Genomic DNA, 20,608 nt, shown 5'->3' with positions numbered 1-20,608 from the left:
ATATGTTTGCAAGGACAGAAGAAGATGTCGAAGATTCGAGTTTCAGTTTGTATTTTACAGACTAATGCTGAGGAGAAGTCAGAATATAAATATTGCTTTATTAGAATTTTATACACTCATAAATAATATGTAGAAACATATGACACAACAATCCCAGCATCCTTTGTGTGTGTGTGTGTGTACTACGAACAAGTAGTAAGTAACTCTTATATACAGTTGTACAACATGGTCCTTGGTCATTACCTCAGAGGCAGAAATCAATGAAAGCTATATATAGATTTTTACAGACACACACATATATATATATGTGTGTGTGTGTGTGTGTGTGTGTATATAAATACATTTCTGCTGCTGAGATCACCTTCAGTTCATGCGGACTGAAAACTGAAGCTCCAGTCTGAAGAAAGTGAACTGAGACGTTTTCACCCAAACAAAAAGAGACTTCAGAGCGTTGGTATAAAAAAAATATCTCTGATCCAACTGCAGAGTTTTGAGAATAGGGGGAATAAGTTTGTGTCTCTGTGGAATTTGAGTCCTCAGCTCCGTCGGCTTCAGAGCGGCTCATACATGCTGCTGGGTTCTACAGAGGGCCTGGACACAACAGGGCTGTTCACAGGTGATCCAGGACCCCGGGGGACCACGCTGTCTCCCGGGGGGGCCACAGCTGGGTCTGTGCTGATCCGCTCTACGATGCTGGACAAACAGTCCAAACTGGAAATGTAGGACGGTTTAGAGCCGCTGGAATCTGTAAGAGACGGAGCAGGAAGCGTTAGTTTTTGCCTTTGAACGAAACAGACAGGTAGAGGAGGCGATGTTGAAAGAGGTAATGATCACAGGATGGTCATATCAAAGGATTCAGTCAGGAATCAAGTTTCATGAAAGAACAAACGTTTTTAAAGTAAAACCGTAAAAATCAATAAACATGATATGAAAGTAGAGACAGGACAGAGGACAGGACAGAAGACAGGACAGAGGACAGGACAGAAGACAGGACAGAAACTGACCGTCTGTCTGGCTGCAGTAGGACCCGTCACTGTTTTCACTTCTGGTTGAACACGGAGACATGAAATCCACCTGCAAGCATAAATCAACCAATCAGTCAATTAACCAAATATTATTGATCGATCAGCAGACACCAGGAGCTGAAGCAGAGTTCACCTGAGTCTAGAGGGAATAACTGTACTGCAGATTTATATTTTTATGGTTCTAACATCTTGTTCTTTTAGTCTATAAAAAGATTTAACGTGAGCCTTTAATACATTCAACTCTTAATTTTACTTTCAGCTTGTTGTTAGCAAACGTATATAAAACCTGAGACATGTCTACAGCCACGCAGATTATTAAGATTTAGTCTTTTAAACCTGCTGCTCATTTAAACTTGCTAAAAATATTTTAGGATCAACAACTGAAACAAATATCTTCAAAGTTCTAAATCTTATTCTAAGCATTTAACGCTTCAGACGTACATTTTGAAAATCCCATTCATCATCAATTAAGCACCGGGGCCAGAAATAAAAACCCTGCAGACACATTCTTTACATTTCATGAGGCAGCACTTGAACTCTTCAGCTGTTCGTGGTCTCACCGTGCCATCGGAGCAGTTGGAGCGGGGGCTGGAGGCGTCCGAGTCGCCGCTGTAGTGCTCCAGTGGCGGGTAGAAGCTGTCGTCCCGGCCCGTCCTCAGCAGCGTCTGCAGGGACTCGATGTAGCTGATGGCGTTGCGCAGGATCTCTACTTTGGGCAGCCGCTGGTTGGGATTGGAGGCCGTGCAGCGCTTCAGGGTCTCAAAGGCGTTGTTCACTTTGCCGAGCCGACGTCTTTCTCTCACGGTTGCTGCTTTTCTTCTGTCTTCGTGCGTCGTCTTCGTCTTGCAGGCCTTGCAGGCCCACAGCAGGCAGTGTCCCGCCTGGTGTGGGCCCCCCGGGGCCCTCACATGCTCATCCTTGGGCACGTGGTGGTGTTGATGGTGGTCCCCTGGCTTCACTAGGCCGGCGTGCAAGAGCCGGGCGTCCAGGTCATCGAAAAAGTTCAGGTCACTGGTGCTGAAGCAGGGGTCGTCGTAAAGGTCATTGGTCGGGGAGAGAGGGAAGGGAAGGTCGGACAGATCCATCGTCATCTGCAGAGATTCCCTCGGGAGAGGAGAAGAAAATCCCAAACTGAGAAAAGTCTCCACAAAATGTAGATTCGTGATCTAGAAATATTGTAAAACCGTAGAGAGTAAAAAAAAAAGAAACCGTCAGCTGACCTGGTCAGAAAATGTTGAAAAAGTAGAAATAGTCTCGAGAGAAGAGTTTAAGGGATCAGTGTGTGGAACTTCACCTCCTTCAGTTTGTCTTTATAAAGGAGTCGGACTGGAGGCGGGGCTGTGGTGTAAGTGACCAACAGGAGGGTGTGTGTGTGTGTGTGTGTGTGTGTGTGTGTGTGTGTGTAGGGAGTGTTGGGGTCACTGAGGTGAAAGCTGTAAAAAGGAGCTAATCGAGTCTTTAGGTCTGCAGCTGAGCAGATATTTGACAGTTTAACCTCTAAATAAATATTCTTTATATTGTATATTATATATTAAATACATATATATAAAAATAAAACCTGAGATTTTGTGAAGTCAAACTTGTTTAGTAAAAATACATTCTAGTTTTAAACTTGTTACAGGATCAATGAAAATGTTAAAAGGACCAAATGACATTTACATTTTACAATAAAAGTTTAAATTGCAGTTGAATGATCATTTCATTATAAGTTCAGATATTTCAAAGTTACAGTTCAGAGTGAAAATCCTGGAACAAATAGTTTTAGACTAAACATCTTTTCTTGCAGCAGAAACAGCAGAACTGTGGTTTGTTCTCGTCCACTGTTTTGAATTGTTCATTTTCATTCATTTATTGATTTGACCGGAACATTAACCAACAGACAAAACACTGTGACTGAGTTTTTGAGATTTGTGGGAGCTAAAGTTCAGTTGTTGTCCCTGTTTATACAAGCTGGATTTAAATAAAATGAACTTATATGAACATCGAGGGATAATTGATGTGCATTGTATACTGTATACCATCAACAGTAACTTCATTACCCATGATTAAAACACTACGGCGGATAATAAATGAAATTAGAAAATAAAATAACATCATTAATAATAATAATCATTCTTAATAACAAGATAAAATAAAAGTCATGTTCATCATTATTTTTAGTGTTTAAAATTGGAATGAAGTAAGATGTATAAATCTATGGTATTGAATCACTCATTTACTGAACTTATATATTATTATCATAGGTCATCGTACAGATATTCAACACTTTAACAAAGACACAATCTGATCTCCTGGTGTCTTTAATTTCCTTTTCTAATTCAAAAATCCATTTATCAAACCATTAGTGTTTGAATGAACCCACGTCCGATAGTTTGAATCCCTCTGACTGCTGAGAGCGGAGAGCTCCGTCCTGCTGAGGAGGTCACGGTGTCACACAGTCGTCAGATCACCGATCCGAGGCCGACGGGGTTTTAGGGTTTTAGGGTCGTCGCTGGACAACAGTTTAAGACAATTTGTCCAAACAGGTGAAATGATCCCTACTCACAGACTCAAAGATTCTCATGAGAGAGACGTTTGCCTGAGTCATAAGGGAAATGAGAGATTTTTTCAAAAGATTTTCTTTTGCGCTTTATTTTAAAACCATTTGACCAAACTCATGATTTAAATTGAACTAAAATAATTCAACAAAACCAATTTTCTTTTTAATAAAAGACTGAGAGGAAATGTACCTGACAACATTAGATGGTAATTGTATTTTCATTTAACAAACACCTCGACACTTTTCTTTACGGTTGTTCACAAAACACACACCCATTGTTTTCCTCGTGTGTGGGAACGTCAACGTTTTGTCGTGTTTTGTAAGATGTGAAAAGTTGGGTGTGAGTTGTTCTTCGCGGTGTTTGATTTGAGTTACACAGACATGTTGAATAAATCCGGTTGGTTTCAGGCTGTAGAAGTGTTCTGTGTTTGTTGTCTTCACAGCTTCAGGTTATAAAGTGGAACAGCTCAGCTCCGATCACAGACTCCGCCCAGCTTCATGAAGGCACCGTGTTAAATTTAGCAGCTCATGAAATCTAAGACAAGTGCCTTTCTTATTTAAGCATACCCCCCCCCCCCACACACACACACACACACACTCTCTCACAACCCCCACCTCCGTTCTGCTCATTCAAAAAACCAACAGAGCTCATATCGTAGATTTGAACCGTTCTACGTTAAATGTTGTTTTATTTAACTGATCAGTTACTTTAGAACCACGACCACGTACATTCTGTATTTCTCTTCCAGTTCTGTCGTGTTCCTGAACTAAAGACTCGTTTCTAAAGATGGACGACATGACGGCTCCCGAAAGTAAAGCCAAATCGTCTGCATTGCCCCCTGGTGGCTTAATGCAGTATTTTATGGTGTTTAAACTAGTTTTTGTCGTTTCTATATATAACGTCATTGTTTTATCAATTTAAAGAGCACTTATAATGTTTGTATTTGTTTGACATGATTTAAATACAGTTCACAGCAGCTGTTCCTTGTGGCCACATTTAATCTTGTTTCATTGAATTAAGAACAATATTATATTTACATCCATTAACTGAATTATGTCTCAGTGCTGTTTGACATACGTTGGTTTTTAATGAAGCAGTCGTAATGTCACCGCAGCGAATATCTACATTTCTAAATCTCATTTAGACATTTTTCAAAACTCAATATATTTTCACAGATTTTTAAATCAAAAAGTTTCTGATTCTGTATTTTAAAAATAATATTGAGGTGAAATGAAGCGAAGACAAATCTCATTCCACTAAAACAAATGTGTGAGTGTTGAGCAACAAGTACTTTATCGTAAAAAAAATACAGTTCACGTGAAGATAAAATATAAGTACTACATTTTGCCCATATCCATAAAATGTATATGTTAATATAATAACAATCGTTCAATAGAACAATACCAACAACCAGATCGAGTCATCAACAGCTCTATTTTCTAATATTTTCTATGTTTTCTTTCTCTCTTCATGTCTCCTCCCTCGTTTCCCAGGATCCTCACCAGGCATGTATGAGTTTGATGTGGAGGACAACAGTCCTCCTCCTCCTCCTCCTCCTCCTCCTCCTCCTCCTCGGCGTCTGGGCGATAGCCTGTACGTTTTGGTTCTGTAGAAAATAAAAAAATACAACAAATATATAATTATAATATTATTATTATTTATGTTTCTTTATTTCCATTTTTCGGTGGAGATTTGTGGAGTCTTTATTTTTAAACTGCGTGGACGTAATATATTTGGGAGTTTGGGGTTTCTGGATTTGAAAGTTGAATTGTGAACATTGGTACAAAGTGAAGCTTTGTTAAAATGAGTTATTTCTTTAAGTTAACAGTATAATTTGATATTACCATGTTTTAATGAAACTGCTGGAACCAGTTTTTTCATTGATGTTCTGTCAGTAATTTTCCTGACGGATCCATCAACCATTTCTTTTTTAGACTTTTGCTCAAAGATGTTTCCAGAGGTTTTTTCCTTCACAGGAATAAAAACTGTCCTTTGTTGCTAATAACTCAAGATTCGTTTTTTCCGGATCACTTTCTGTACCATTGACCCAATTACCTGAATTTACTGCAGCTCATGTTTAGTTAGAGTCAGTCTGTTAACGGCTGCTGGTGTTTGTCCATCAAGTGAAAACAAACACGCGGTAAATCTTTCTGTCCCGTCACCTGTCGTCAGCGTCGCCATCAAAGCTCAAACGAGGAAACCATGAAACCTGGGTCTGATCTGACCTCGTGGGGCGTGGACACGCTGGGACACGCTGGGACACGCTGGGACACGGGACGGCCTGATGGACCTGGATGTGGATTCCAGATGGACCGGCGCTCAGAGGGAGTCCCTAAACACAAACACACCAACAACAACTCGGTTTAACGTCCTGTCCGTGACTTTTGCCTTGTGTCGTCCACGTGACACATCGGAGACACTTTCTTAAAGTTGAGCATCACTTTAAGTTCAAACAGCTCCGAGAAAACTTTGAAGAGATTTTTCATTTTCTAACAGATTTCTTCAAATCGAGGGTTTCACAGTGTCAAAATAATTTGTTGAACTGTTGAATGAATTTCTACATTACAAAATCCTTTGGCCTGAAAATGGGTTGAACTAGAATACATGTATTTTTATATATTTAAATTAGGAATGTAAAAACTAGACTTGAGTAAAAAGTACTTAGTGCCATTATTTCTTTAATGGGAGTTAAAAGTAATTTTATTAAAGTGCAGTAGTAGTGACGAGTGTTTTTGTTTCCGGCTTCTCGTCTGCGTCAATCACTGCAAATAAAGATGGACGACGTGACAGCTCCCAAAAGTGAAGTCAACTCATCTGCATCGCCCCCTGGTGCCCTGTTGTGTCCACTGTTAAATATGACCATTATTGCATATTATGGCATTTTAATTAGCTTATATCTACGTTAATTAGAATTAGAAATCTAAAGAGTACTTTTAAATACATATTTACTTCTTTTATATTTGCTATTTCCTTCATTTAATTTTCGCTTTGCCTCGATGGAGTATATTTTCCTTGCGGGCACATTTTATTTTTATTTTTTTTTAATCTGTTTTATTTTACTCATAACAATATTATACTTGTACATCCATTAATCAATGTTTGTCGGTGATGTTAGATGAATATGTTTTCATTTTCCAAAATGCGTCCGTCCTACAAGGAGGGTTCCATTTTAACTTCTGTTCTTTTTTCACTTGGAAATCACTTTAACTTGCCTGAAAAGTTCTACATGTAAAAGATTTATTACCTTTATCATTATTTGCAGCTAATTTTATTGCTTCATTACCAGAACAAAATTAATTTTGAGCTGTCGGTGACACAAGAGAACCTCATTCTGTAAAACGATTCTGTCGTTAAAACCTACAACAAGTTGAACATTAAAATAAAGTTCACAGGCAGCTGCTGTGTGGTGGAGCTGGACAGGTGTACATCTACTGTCGGACTCTGACTTACTACTTGTTTTTGCGTGGCGAGGTGGTTGACCTCTGGACCCTCTGGACCCTCTGGACCCTCTGGACCCTCTGTGATGGGCACGACTATTGTGCCTGCTGGGATACACACACACACACACACAGCAGATTGAAAACAGAGTTTTGAAAAGTGCTCTATAAATAAAGTTCTTATTATTATCAACATGTTGAACCTGTAGAATCTCGAACCAGAAGGTTTGTAAGTGACTGCAGAGCTGAGAGCGGCTCCACGATCTGAGCATCAAACCACTGACGCTGATCTGTGGTTAAATGTGAGTCACTGTTCGAACAGTAAAATCCTCCTCCACAAGTCCTGGTAGTTTTATTTACTTTACACACAGAGGTAGATTCAAGGAGCTGGACAGGAGCAGGAGAAACACAATGAAAAAGAATTTGACTTTGTTTTAAAAAAGCAAAATAAAAGAGATTAGAAAGATTAGAAGGAAGGAAGGAAGGAAGGAAAGAAGGAAAGAAGGAAGGAAAGAAGGAAAGAAGGAAGGAAGGAAGGAAAGAAGGAAGGAAAGAAGGAAAGAAGGAAGGAAAGAAGGAAAGAAGGAAGGAAGGAAGGAAAGATGGAAGGAAGGAAAGAAGGAAGGAAGGAAGGAAAGAAGGAAGAAAGGAAAGAAGGAAGGAAAGAAGGAAAGAAGGAAGGAAGGAAAGAAGGAAGGAAGGAAAGAAGGAAGGAAAGAAGGAAGGAAGGAAAGAAGGAAAGAAGGAAGGAAAAAAGGAAGGAAGGAAAGAAGGAAGGAAGGAAGGAAGGAAGGAAGGAAGGAAAGAAGGAAGGAGCTTAAAAGAGGTAAAATAAATTCATCTTAAATCATAAGAAAAGTGAAATAATACAAATAAAAGCGAGTGAATAATGAAAAATATTTAAAAAGAATACGGTCAATAAATGTGTGAATTATTTAAATGCTGTTCGGTGTATAAATTATACACAGTCAGTACTACACAGTAAACAGTACAAGTACAGTAACAGTGTAACAGTGTGTAGTAACTATACACAGTCAGTACTACACAGTACACAGTCATCAGCTGCTGGACTCTGATGACTCGTCTCATTGTTCCTGAAAATCCTCCGGTTCTCTCCTCTTTTGTGAAACAGCTCTGAAACTGTGATTTACCAGAAACTGAGAAAACCACAGAAACGTCACAAAGATTAAAACGAGTTAAACTCAGTGACGGTTCCTTCATCACACAAAGTTCAGTCAGAATCTTTTACATAATGAAACAATAAATCGGATTTAAATTATCATGACCAACAGAATTCACCACAACTACATTATCATGACGTGGAGAGAACAGGAAGTGTGAAAGTAATGATAATAGTTTATTGTGTGTTTTTATTTCATCTTTGGCAAATATTTTATTTTATATTTACTGGTGAAGGAAAATACTAAAAATACTAGAAGAAACTGCAAAATTAAATAAAGTACTGCAAAATAAGGATTGTGCAGAGCTCATTGATTCTTGTCACTATTATACATTTTATTTTATATATTAAAAGAATACTTCTTCTATTTTAATGCTCTGCCTCATTTCAGTGAAGAATATTTTACATTTTATTACATTTTTATGCCAAAATAACATTTTGGTCAAGTTTGTGTCTCAGACACTTGAGTCTCAATATGAACTGATTGTGAAAGTTACATTTCAAATAAAACCAGCGACTCAAACGTAAAGACAGAAGGTGAACGTTTGATTTTGTGCACATTATTTCCAGTGTGTCTGTGAAAGGGTTAAGGACGTATCGCTCTTCACTGTCTTGAGAACAGATCTTCTCCTCTCAGGGGTCAAAGGTTAAATCAATTCAACCTGTTCTCTCTATCTGCCATCACGTCACTTCCTGTAGAGGGGACAAATGTGCAGCTCTGCCTCTGTCCCTGGACGTCAGGTCTGTTTTTTCACTCCTCCTCCTCGGGGATGTAAATCAGAGCGAGACTTCTGTCCTGTTCAAAGAGTCGCTGACAAAAGGCTCCGGTGATTGAAGTGGTGACGGTGCTGATGTGTTTTATGAGCTCCTGACCTGAACAGGAAGGAAGTGATTCAGCAGCACGACGCTGTCAAATCTCTGTGCTCCTCTCGTTTCTGTCTTTGTCCAGAGTTCCGTCAGCGTCAAGAAAGACTCACGTAGGAAGACGAGAAGAAGAAGAAGAAGAAGAGAGTCCAGGGGGAGAGTGGAGTTTGCGAGCATGTTAATTCTTCCTGCTCCCTATGCTTCTGAATACTTATATGATTTACTCTGATATAAGCACATGTTTGTTTTTCTTCATGTACATTTTGATATAATCATGAAACATGATGAAACTTCTCCAGAGAAACAGATTTTACGCAGTCACAACATGTTTAGTTTGTAGTTTACGTCTTTATTTTTTTTATATTACAGATGATATGTTGACCATCTTTTTACTTTACCTCTAATAATATCTATTTATCTATCTATCTATCTATCTATCTATCTATCTATCTATCAGGAGTCATGGGGGATGGGTTCAGTTACAGATGATGTCCACAGAATTACATCTCATATATTTGATGTGTCCTCACTTTTTCTGTCTCGATTTCAACATTCACCAAACGTTGATCTCCTCGAGCGTCGCCACCTTCGTGTCCGTTCAGCGCCCACAAACCTTGCAGTGATTCGGGTCGTACCAAAGCAACCAGAGAACAGCAACGTTCACAATAAAGATCTTTAAGTGGTCATCAAGACTAGAAGTATATAAGTATAAGTATACAAGAGAATTTACCGTTTACTGGAGTTGTAGTTACTGAATCATTTCTCAATACCTTAAAGATCAGATAGTAAACAACTGGGTTGCCAGGTTGTGGAGAATTTTTCCTCTTGAAAGGGGGGGGGGGGGGGTAGCAGCTGTTGTAGCAGGATTAGCAGAGCAAGTCGATCCCTTACAGCACCCCCCCCCCCCCCCCCCCCCCCCCCCCACTACACACACACATACACACTCCTGTAGCACACACACCTCAACACTGACCCTCTAAAAAAAGTCTCCATGCAGAAATAGAAACAGTAGAAATGATTGCACTCAGTCTGTTGAAGTGTAAATGTTGCGTTCAGGAACATGCAGGTCGCCCTTCAGTGTTTTGCACTCTGCACATTCTACAGATTGTGTTTATCACTTTCATGTTGAATTGTATTGAGCACATGTGTAAATGAATTTCATGTCAAATGTTGCTTTCTCGCATCTGCTCTGTCTGGAAACAAAAGCCAAACAGTGAAAAATAAAGGTTTCACCATGTTTCAGTTTAGACGAGAGAACTGCGACAAGTTTAACAAAGAGACAAAGAAGATTCAAGTTCTTTAAAAATATTTCTGTATTTAACATGTTGAGAATGTTTCATATCTGTCAAACCCCAGAAAGAATCACTGGGTTGGAAACAGCTGCAACAAAACTAAAATCTCATTTACAGTCATTACATTTCAAGTTGAGTGGGATAAATATAAAAATGAAAACCATCAGAGGGGCGATACCTTGCAGATGCTGTCTATACCCAATCAGGCAATGATTTATTTATTATAGGATAAACACGATAGTTAGTTCTGGATCAGGTGAGTCCTGAACCATCCCTTAGTGATGCTGCTATAGCTCTAGACCGCTGGGGGAACTCCCATCATGCACTGAGCACTTCTCCCCTTCTCTCTGTCCCCACATTTATTTATTTATTTATTTGACTACATGTCACTAACTATCTGTTTTTTTTCCATAGATACAATAATCTGGTATCAACCAGATTAAGACAATAATCTGAAGAAGACACTGACGTATAAACTGTATGTTCTGATCAACTTAACCTGAATAAGATCATACTCAGAATAATCAATAATCATTGATAAAACATTAGAACGTCCTGTCGGAGTTTACACAACATGTTGACATACGACAGTTCCAAGTGATGACATCATGTCCTGGACGTAGTGAGGTCTGTGGACTGGACACTGTGTGACAGCTGATCTCAGAGCAGCTCACCTCCTCTGATTCCTCTGGAGCTCTGTCTCCACTCTGCCTCCCAGCAACAAGGCCCAGTCAGAGCCGCTCTACACACAAGCTGCTGCTGCTTCAGCCTCTGGATCATCAGGACACAGCTCAGCCTCCGTCCACACACACTGTCCTCTTCACACTCACCTAGAGAAAGATCATCTCCATCTGTTGAGAGAAGAAGACATCAGTGTTGACAGAGACTCACTTCATCAGCTGTGAGTCAGTGATGCAGCACATCCAGTATAAAGAGCAGCAGGGACTTCAGTCCTGTTCAGAGGTGGAGCAGCTTCCTCTCTGCTTCATGTTCACGTGTTGGAATGAACACGCTAAGAGCTGCACACACTTTGACCATCACGTGTGTTTCCTCTGCATGTGAAAGTGCAGAGTGGACACTTGAGAGCTGGATTTCCTGCTGTTACAGGTGAAGACATGTGTCACATAAAAGGGGCGGGGTTTACTGCGTATGACCAATCAGAGACATGGACAGTTTGACTGACAGCAGAGTTTGAATCCCATGATGTGGTCTCTATGATGAGCTTTAGTTGGACACACACTGTCTCTGAGGACACACTGTCTCTGAGGACACACTGTCTCTGAGGACACACTCTGTCTCTGAGGACACTCTGTCTCTGAGGACACACTGTGGTGCAAACCTCTGACGTCACTACTCAATAAAAACACATGGAGCTATTTTCAGGGACCTGACTGAGAGCATCTGGTATTTTGGTGACAGGATGAGTCTGGAGAGATTGAGATGTACTGGGTGTGTTAGTGGCTGAGATCAACTGAACCAACCAGACGTTGGTTTAAACTTCTCTTCTCCGTCCCTTTAAGGAGAGTGTGCACCACACAACAGTGGAGAGTCACGCTGGTCAGTGGGCGGAGCTTTTAAACGGGTTGATCTCCAACTTAACCTGCTCCGGAGCATGTTAGCCGTTCATCATCAGTTACCATGGTGATTTAACCAGATAAGAAGTGAACGAGCTTCGTAGGACTGAAGAAACTAAACCTGAAGTTAACCTGATGAAAGCAGCGTGGACTGATTCCAAACATCTACTGACCTCAGAGTCTCCAGTCGACAGTCTGAACTCTGCTGTAGATCAAGCAGCTCCTTCACTCCTGAGTCCTGCAGCTTGTTGAGGCTCAGATCCAGTTCTCTCAGATGAGAGGGGTTTGACCTCAGAGCTGAAGCCAGAGAAGAACAGCTGATCTCTGACAGACTGCAGCACTCCAACCTGGATAAAGAATAAAACTTAACTGTAAATTAAACTGAGTTCATGTGTGAAAATAACAAATATTCATGTCAGCACAGACTCATAACATGGAAGATAAATATGAAATCAGACATGTTGGACTAAAGACGAGTCCTGATTCAGTAACAATATATTATTTGGACCCGGTCTCTGTCCTGCAGATCAGTTTAGGAAATCCAGAACTAAACACATTTTTAACAAGTAGCTGAATATTTAAAATGTCAAATTAATTCATGAATTCAAGTTATGTATGAAGAGGAATTATGTTAAATTAGAATTAAATGAGATAAATCGTGTATAAATGTTGTGTTATAGATATGAGATCTACAAAAGTCAGTCAGTGAACTGACCTCAGAGTCTCCAGTGGACAGGTTGGACTCTGTAGAAAACCACACAGCTCCTTCACTCCTGAGTCCTGCAGCTCGTTGTAGCTCAGATCCAGTTTTCTCAGATGAGAGGGGTTTGACCTCAGAGCTGAAGCCAGAGAAGAACAGCTGATCTCTGACAGTCTGCAGCTCTTCAACCTGAATAAAGAATAAACCTTAACTGTAAATTAAACTGAGTTCATGTGTGAAAATAACAAATATTCATGTCAGCACAGACTCATAACATGGAAGATAAATATGAAATCAGACATGTTGGACTAAAGACGAGTCCTAATTCAGTAACAATATATTATTTGGACCCGGTCTCTGTCCTGCAGATCAGTTTAGGAAATCCAGAACTAAACACAGATGAGTTTTAACAAGTAGCTGAATATTTAAAATGTCAAATTAATTCATGAATTCAAGTTAAGTATGAAGAGGAATTATGTTAAATTAGAATTAAATGAGATGAATCGTGTATAAATGTTGTGTTATAGATATGAGATCTACAAAAGTCAGTCAGTGAACTGACCTCAGAGTCTCCAGTCGACAGGTTGGACTCTGTAGAAGACCACACAGCTCCTTCACTCCTGAGTCCTGCAGGTTGTTGTAGCTCAGATCCAGTTCTCTCAGATGAGAGGGGTTTGACCTCAGAGCTGAAGCCAGAGAAGAACAGCTGATCTCTGACAGACTGCAGCTCTTCAACCTGGATAAAGAAATGTGAATGTTTGAATGTGTCCTCCTGTTATTGTGGATCGTCATCATGTCAACACAGACTCTCAACATGCTGCTGACCTCAGTCCAGTCTGTGACCTGAAGATAAATATCACATCAGACATGTTGGACCATTGTTTCATTCATCACCTTCTTCTCTGTGTGTTTGGTCACTGAGTAGGTTTGTGTCATTAAACACTGTTTAAAGTAGAGATGGCTCCTGACAGTCACTTCCTGTTTGGTTCTATACTCATCAACTGTCCAACGTGCTTCAATAAGAACGTGTCTTATTGTTGAGAACCTGAGGAGGACGAGTGCTCGGCCTCAGTCCACATGTTATTCACTGACTCTAGTGATCAGGAGCAGGTGTGTGCAGGTGAATGGAGTTGGGCTGATGAGGTGGACGTGACTGACAGGCTGGGTGAGGGACAGATGACTGAGGGACAGTGAGCAGAGCAGAACTGAGACAATTCAATTTAAATAGATAATGACCAAATAAGAAAGAACGATGGAAAAGTGAACATTCAGGGATTTAAGGACCTGACCTCAGAGTCTCCAGTCGACAGTTTGGACTCTCCAGTCCAGCACATAGCAGCTTCACTCCTGAGTCCTTCAGGATGTTTCTACTCAGATCCAGTTCTCTCAGATGTGAGGGGTTTGACCTCAGAGCTGAAGCCACGACTTCACAGTGAATCTCTGAGAGTTTACAACCACCGAGTCTGTAATTAAAGAAAATATCAAATGTGTGAGAATAAAATCAGAAAACACAACATTCATACAACACGTGATCATGTGACCCTCACCCTGGTAAATCCTCTTTTTGCCTCATGAACATTTTATCTTAAAAACACCTCAAGAGAATCCTTTCAGATCTGGTACAAGCGTTCATTCAGACTAACAAAGTGGCAGAGGATGTGTTCACTGATTCAACATGTTATTGATCATGTCTGGACTCACAGAGCCTTCCTGCAGTTCCTCACAGCTGGGATCAGTCTGAGTCGACCCTGGTTTGATGTGTTGAACTTCTCCAGGTCCAACTCATCCAGAACCTCCTCTGACATCTGCAGCATGTAGGCCAGAGCTGAGCAGTGGATCTCAGAGAGTTTCTCCTCTGATTTTTTCTCTGACGTCAGAAACTGTTGCATCTGCTGATGTACTGAGTGGTCGTTCATCTCAGTCAGACAGTGGAAGATGTTGATGCTTCTGTCAGGAGAAATGTCATCACTCTGCATCTTCTTCAGGTTGTTGATGATTCTCTGGATGATCTCTGGATTGTTCTCTGTCCGACCCAGCAGGCCTCCTAAGACTCTCTGGTTGGACTTCAGACTGAGGCCGTGAAGGAAGCGAACAAACAGATCCAGATGACCATTTTTACTGGTGAGTGATTTCTCCATGGTTCTCTTCAGGAGGTCATCCAGGGTTGTTTCCAAGAAGTTCTTGAGTTCTTCTATGTGTGTGTAACAGTGGAGCATGTAGACTGCAGCCAGAAACTCCTGAACGCTCAGATGAACAAAGCAGTAGACTGATTTCTGGAAGATCACACACTCTCTTCTGAAGATCTCAGTAAGAACTCCTGAGTACACCGAGGCCTCTGTGACATTAAGACCACACTGCTCCAGGTCTTCTTGGTAGAACATGATGTTTCCTTCCTCCAGATGTTTAAGCGCCAGCCTCCCCAGCTTCAGAAGAACGTCCCTGTCAGCCTCCGTCAGCTGCTGTGGACTCGTCTCATGTCCTCCACCGTACTTGTTGTTCTTCCTCTTTGTCTGAACCAGCAGAAAGTGTGAGTACAGGTCCGTCAGGGTCTTGGGCAGCTCTCCTCTCTGGTCTGTGGTCAACATGTGCTCCAGAACTGTAGCACTGATCCAGCAGAAGACTGGGATTTGACACATGATGTGGAGGCTCCTGGACGTCTTGATGTGTGAGATGATTCTGCTGCTCAGCTCCTCATCACTGAATCTCCTCCTGAAGTACTCCTCCTTCTGGGCGTCAGTGAAGCCTCGTACTTCTGTCACCCTGTCAACACATGTAGGAGGGATCTGATTGGCCGCCGCAGGTCGGGAGGTTATCCAGACGAGAGCCGAGGGAAGCAGATTCCCCTGGATGAGGTTTGTCAGCAGTACGTTGACTGATGACCTCTGTGTGACCTCAGACACGACCTCCCTGTGGTTGAAGTCCAGAGAAAGTCTGCTTTCATCCAGGCCGTCAAAGATGATCAAAGGTTCACAGACAGCGAGCGTCTCTGCCGTGAGCTTCTGTAATGTTGGATGGAAAACACGGAGCAGCGTGAGAAGACTGTGCTGCTCGTCTTTCACCAGGTTCAGCTCCCTGAACGAAAGCACAACCAGCAGACCCACATCTTGGTTTTCTAAACCCTCTGCCCAGTCCAGAGTGAACTTCTGCACCGAGAAGGTTTTTCCAACGCCAGCGACGCCGTTGGTCAGGACGACTCTGATGCTGCTCTGCTGGTCAGTGAAGGCTTTAAAGATGTCGTGGCACTTGATGGGAGTGTTGTGGAGGCTCTTCCTCTTGGAAGCCGTCTCAAGCTGCCTCACCTCATGTTCAGTATTAACCTCTTCACTCTGTCCCTCTGTGATGTAGAGCTCAGTGTAGATCCTGTTGAGGAGGGTTCTACTTCCTGTTTCCTCAGTTCCTTCAGTCACATGTTCACATCTCCTCCTCAGACTGATCTTATGTTGGTCTAAAACCTCCTGCAGACCCCGATCTGCTGAAAGACAAGAAACAATGTGAGACTAAAGACAGAGAGTCTGAGAATCTGCTGATTGTTTTCATCAGATACAGAAAAACTAGAGAAAATCAAAGCTTTTGAACTTTGTGCTTTTATAACCAAGTGAAATGTTGATGCTGTATGAAGGAACAAAATCAAACATGTGCTGTTGTCAGAAGTGAAGACATCAGCAGACACATGTACAGTGCTGCTCTGACCGGCTGTCTGAGCTCCAGCTCCTCTTCTGGATCTTTGTCCACACTGGGGACAGGAGGAGTCTCCTGAAGAACCAGACTGGTCCCAGTATGAGGTGATGCACTGTCTGCAGAACCAGTGTCCACAGCTGGTGGAGACTGGATCCTTCAGGACGTCCTGACACGAAGCACAGCGGGACGACTGCTCCTCCTCAGAAACATGACTCCTCCTCCTCTCTCTGTGAAGACATGTCCTGTTAAGTCAAATGTCACAGTCACAGGTCGTCATCACTTCTGTCAAGGTGGTTTTGTTTCCACCCTGTATGTTTGTGTGTTGGTTGGTTTGTTCGTTAGTGGGATTATAAAAACCACTGAACAGATCACCAGTAAACTTGGTGAAGGATGTGTTCTGTGAACCAGATGTTCAGAGGACTGATGTTTATGAGTGAGTGAAATTTGGTGCAGATCCAAATAAAAATGAGTATGTAGTGAATTTCAAAGTGGTTTCATCAGGAGCGTGTTGGGCCTTGGTGGAGGTCTGAGCTCTTTGAGGGATTCTGAGAGATTAGTCACCAATTTCAATGAAGCTGTGTCCTAATGCAGGGGCCACACTAGAGGAAACTACATCCTCTTCAGATCAGTTCACAGTAGAAACAGTCTCTTACTTTGTGTGTGAGGGTCCAGGTTCATTACTGAAGGTTACAGGAGGAATATCTTTGGACCGGTCACTCTTCAGAGACACACAGCTGAACTCTGGAGACTCTGCTCTGTCCTCTTCCTCCTCATAACCACTCATCTTCAGTCTGAGAGGAAAAACACTGAGCTCACAGGAATCCGGACAAACAGGTCTGTTCAAGATACACGCACACACACACACACACACACACACACAGTAATGTAAGATTCTGTATTAAACACTTGATTAACAAATGTGATGAAGATAAAAAGTGAAATTGTGAGTTAACTCTGCTAATGAGTCATTTGAAGACACTTTGTTCCACACCTGCTGTTCACATCTGTCTCTGGTGATCCCATCACATGGAAACTACGTCTGTCACCAGGTGTGAACTGACAAACTTGGAGCCGTGTGATCAGCAGATGGATGTTAACAGCAGGTGAGAGAGTGTGACAGTAAAACTTTCATAAAGTTGTGTGAACACTCACCTGCTCACTTTTCTTCTCCTGCTCCTCCAAGTGAAAATGGAGTCTGACACTCTCCTGCTCTCATGCTCCTCCTCCTTCCTCTCAGACTCATTGGCTCCAGATGCAGAGCAGAGATAATAATGGAATGATGAACTTCAATATGCTATAATGCTCTAATGGTGCAGTAACATAGTTAAAATGACAAAATAATGTCATATATCTTTACTGATGTATTTGAACAATTTAGAGACATGAGATAAGACATCATAATATAGAATGCAGAAGCTTTTCGTCACGTTAAAGCTACTTTTAAGATGGTGTTGTGTGATAAACTACCACTGTTTACTTTCCATCGTTATGATCACAGCTACACGTGTCTCAAATAGTCCAACAAGACATTAACAACATGCTCAGTGACTGCAGACTCTGCAGACTCTTTGTTGGAGTCCAAACTAGAAACCTGTGCAGTGTCCTCGCATTGAGCAAAGCGGGAAACAAGTCAAACATTGACATCTGCTGGTAAAGGACGTGAATGCATTGAGAACTTCTTGCCCTGTGTTCTACCAGTCAGGAAGGGCCTCCTCCCAGGGTGAATATCAAACTGTAAATCAGAGTCCGAGGTTGGAGAGTAGGCCAGGATACCTGGTTCAGGTTAGTCAGGGTTGGAGTCAGGTCAAGCATCATAAGAGTCAACTGGTTGGGGGAGGGAAGGTTTAAGTGAAGTGACAAAACCTGATTAGGAAACAACCTGGTGGTGGCAAGAATGTAATATGATCATTTTTAGATTTGGGGGAGGCCTTCTAATCTGGCCTGTTGTCTCCTGCTGTCTTGTCCACAGCTCCACAGAAAAAGCAAACAGATATAAAAATACCATTCAAAGAATATGACTTTTATTTGTGCCACAGCAAAACATACATTCAATGCCTTCACAGATTCACTTTTATTGACTTCATATATTTGACTTTTTTTCCCATAATCACAAACCATAACTTACCTATGATGCACACAGCACATCGTGGAGCAAATAGAACTTTTCTGGGTGTTCAACAAAGTGAGGAAAAGTATAGAAACCAACAGATCCTAAAACATATTCACATTCTATGAGCTGCACGTGTAGTTCCACAGATCAACTTGTAAAAATGAGCAGAGCTCTACATTCATTACAGGAGCAGTCCTGGTTTCATCCACCCACTTTTTCCACAAACATACATTCAGTAGAATATAGTATAGAACAGCACATGGTTCTTATAGCACCAATAACAGGCTATTCATATTCTCATAATGATAATAGTCAGTGTTGTGTCAGTTCACGTTTGAAAAGAACTAGTTCACGTTCATTGAATCCAGTTTGTATCAGGATGATATAGGTGACAAACTTACCATCATGTGTTCAGTGATGAATGGATGGTGTCGGATCATCACTTTAACACTGACTCCTGCTGTTCACGTCACGTCTCGTGTTGTACTGAGCACACAAAGTGGACTGGTCATTTTTCAGACTGAAGAAAAAGTTAGAGGGAGCATCCATCTCCTCGATGTTCAGAAACCAGAACCTGACCAAAGCGTCCTGTACTTTACTGTCCAGCAGGTCGGCTGAAGACATTTTTTTGAACTTTGAGGCTCTCAATATGGCCTCGATTTCCGGGGGACTCACTTAAATGTTCTAGTTCCACTATGTCGGTCTCTAGATCTTTCATAGATCTGGTGATGTCTCGCGTGACGTTGAGGGTGTGCTGTTGACACAGGAGTCTTATTTGAGTCGGACCATCGTCCCACCACTGCCTAAGATTGTTAAAATCACCCTTCCTCTGTCTAGAAACACCCCAGAAATAAATAAGGACATCCATGAACTTTTTATCAAACGTTCAAACAGAATTAAAATGTCAATATGTGTTTTTTGGTCAAATATTTCTGATGGCACAGCTTTTAAAGACATTAAAATGATGTTTAAAACAATAAATAGGATCGAGCCTGGCTGAGGAGACCCTACTCTCTGTGAGGTGGGACCAGGTGTACTGTCTGCAGTCTGGGAGCATCCTCCTCCACACATCCATCAGGCCGTGGGAGCGGACCAGCTGCTTTAAGGCGTGCTGAGAGGCTGCATGAGGCTCTGTGTGGTTGCGGTCTAAAATGGCATCTTCAGTCCAGTTAAAATCCTCACCCGAGTTTACCGAAGTTTAGAGGCTGATGTTTGGACCGATCACTCTTCAGAGACACACAGCTGAACTCTGGAGACTCTGCTCTGTCCTCTTCCTCCTCATAACCACTCATCTTCAGTCTGAGAGGAAAGACACTGACACTGACTGTGATCTCAAACACACACAATGAAGACAGGTACGTAAATTCACTTTTTCTTCAAATATAACAAAGTCAACCTCCTACACTGTCTCCCTGTTGTCATGGTAACCTGAGACAGTTGAAGGTTTATTGTGTTGGACTCAGTCGATCACAGTGTCGAGTCAAACTGTTGATTGACTGACAGAAGTTCATCCTGACTCTTCTTCTCTCGACAGTCCACGTGTAGAAAAACTGACTCAGAGTCTGTGACAGTAAAATAAAACTAGACTGAAAGTATTTAAATATAAAGTATTTAAATAGAAAGTATTTAAATAGAAAATTACGGAGTCCGACATAGTCTTTGCATAAGTACACACCGGATCAATATTGATTTTTGTCATTACTGCCGACGTGAATAACAATCTTACTGTACTTACCCTTAGCCAGCAGTTTTAAATAGGACTCTACGCCGATTACCAGAGTTCGCTCCTCAGCGGGTGTGTCGCTGAGTGGGGAACATTTATTAGACACGTGAACCTGGAGCTTCGGTTTAGGGCCACGCTTCTTGTTTCGCACAGTCAGCAGCCGACCTGTCTTCCCGGGAGCTGCTGGGGGGGCTCGCACCGGCTACTGGGGACTGGCTCACTCATTTACATATGGACACAGTGTAGCTGATGTTCATGATTTATCATTGATTGTGTAATTATTGTCAATTGGTTCACGTTTCATGTGTTTCTGTTGTTATAGAGGGCTGTCAACCTTTATTTTGAAAGTATGACTTTTATTTTGACATGCTGTGTTCGCTGCGCTGCTCCGGAGAGTGAGAAGTAAACAGACGAAGGTGAAGACGTGCTTTAGCTAATACGGTAAAATTAAGAACCAATTTAAGTGGTTGTGAAGAGAGCTGAGT

At 41.6% G+C, this 20,608-nt stretch overlaps 2 protein-coding genes across 2 annotated transcripts in view; both read right to left on the bottom strand.

Moving 5' to 3' along the window:
* Nucleotides 1-78: 78 nt before the first annotated feature.
* Nucleotides 79-2,397, bottom strand: LOC109642919 (myoblast determination protein 1 homolog). Its single transcript, XM_020107870.2, has 3 exons — nt 1,586-2,397; nt 1,005-1,074; nt 79-745 (listed from the first exon to the last, which is right to left on the bottom strand). The coding sequence occupies exons 1-3, from the start codon at nt 2,114-2,116 to the stop codon at nt 552-554; spliced, it is 795 nt and encodes a 264-aa protein (XP_019963429.1). The 5' UTR covers nt 2,117-2,397; the 3' UTR covers nt 79-551.
* An 8,300-nt stretch (nt 2,398-10,697) lies between these two features.
* Nucleotides 10,698-20,608, bottom strand: part of LOC138411103 (NACHT, LRR and PYD domains-containing protein 5-like) — a 402,447-nt gene continuing 392,536 nt past the window's right edge. Inside the window, exons 23-26 of the mRNA XM_069529793.1 lie at nt 13,175-13,348; nt 12,628-12,801; nt 12,086-12,259; nt 10,698-11,189 (exon numbers count right to left, since the gene is read on the bottom strand). Coding sequence (XP_069385894.1) covers nt 11,180-11,189; nt 12,086-12,259; nt 12,628-12,801; nt 13,175-13,348 — 532 coding nt within the window. The 3' untranslated portion in view covers nt 10,698-11,179. The remainder of the gene's footprint in view (nt 11,190-12,085; nt 12,260-12,627; nt 12,802-13,174; nt 13,349-20,608) is intronic.

The sequence above is a fragment of the Paralichthys olivaceus genome, chromosome 1 (assembly GCF_024713975.1).
Source record: "Paralichthys olivaceus isolate ysfri-2021 chromosome 1, ASM2471397v2, whole genome shotgun sequence".
In the NCBI taxonomy this organism is placed as follows: Eukaryota; Metazoa; Chordata; class Actinopteri; order Pleuronectiformes; family Paralichthyidae; genus Paralichthys; species Paralichthys olivaceus.
The sequence above is the reverse complement of the archived record's forward strand: the minus strand, read 5'-3'. Positions and strand labels throughout refer to the sequence as shown.

Excerpts from the sequence above, each read along its gene's own strand:
- LOC109642919 (XM_020107870.2), bottom strand. The coding sequence starts at position 2,116 with ATGACGATGGATCTGTCCGACCTTCCCTTCCCTCTCTCCCCGACCAAT. Across the intron at positions 1,075-1,585 it reads CCAACTGCTCCGATGGCACG|GTGGATTTCATGTCTCCGTG; the intron begins GTGAGACCACGA and ends TTATGCTTGCAG. Across the intron at positions 746-1,004 it reads CTACTGCAGCCAGACAGACG|ATTCCAGCGGCTCTAAACCG; the intron begins GTCAGTTTCTGT and ends CGTCTCTTACAG.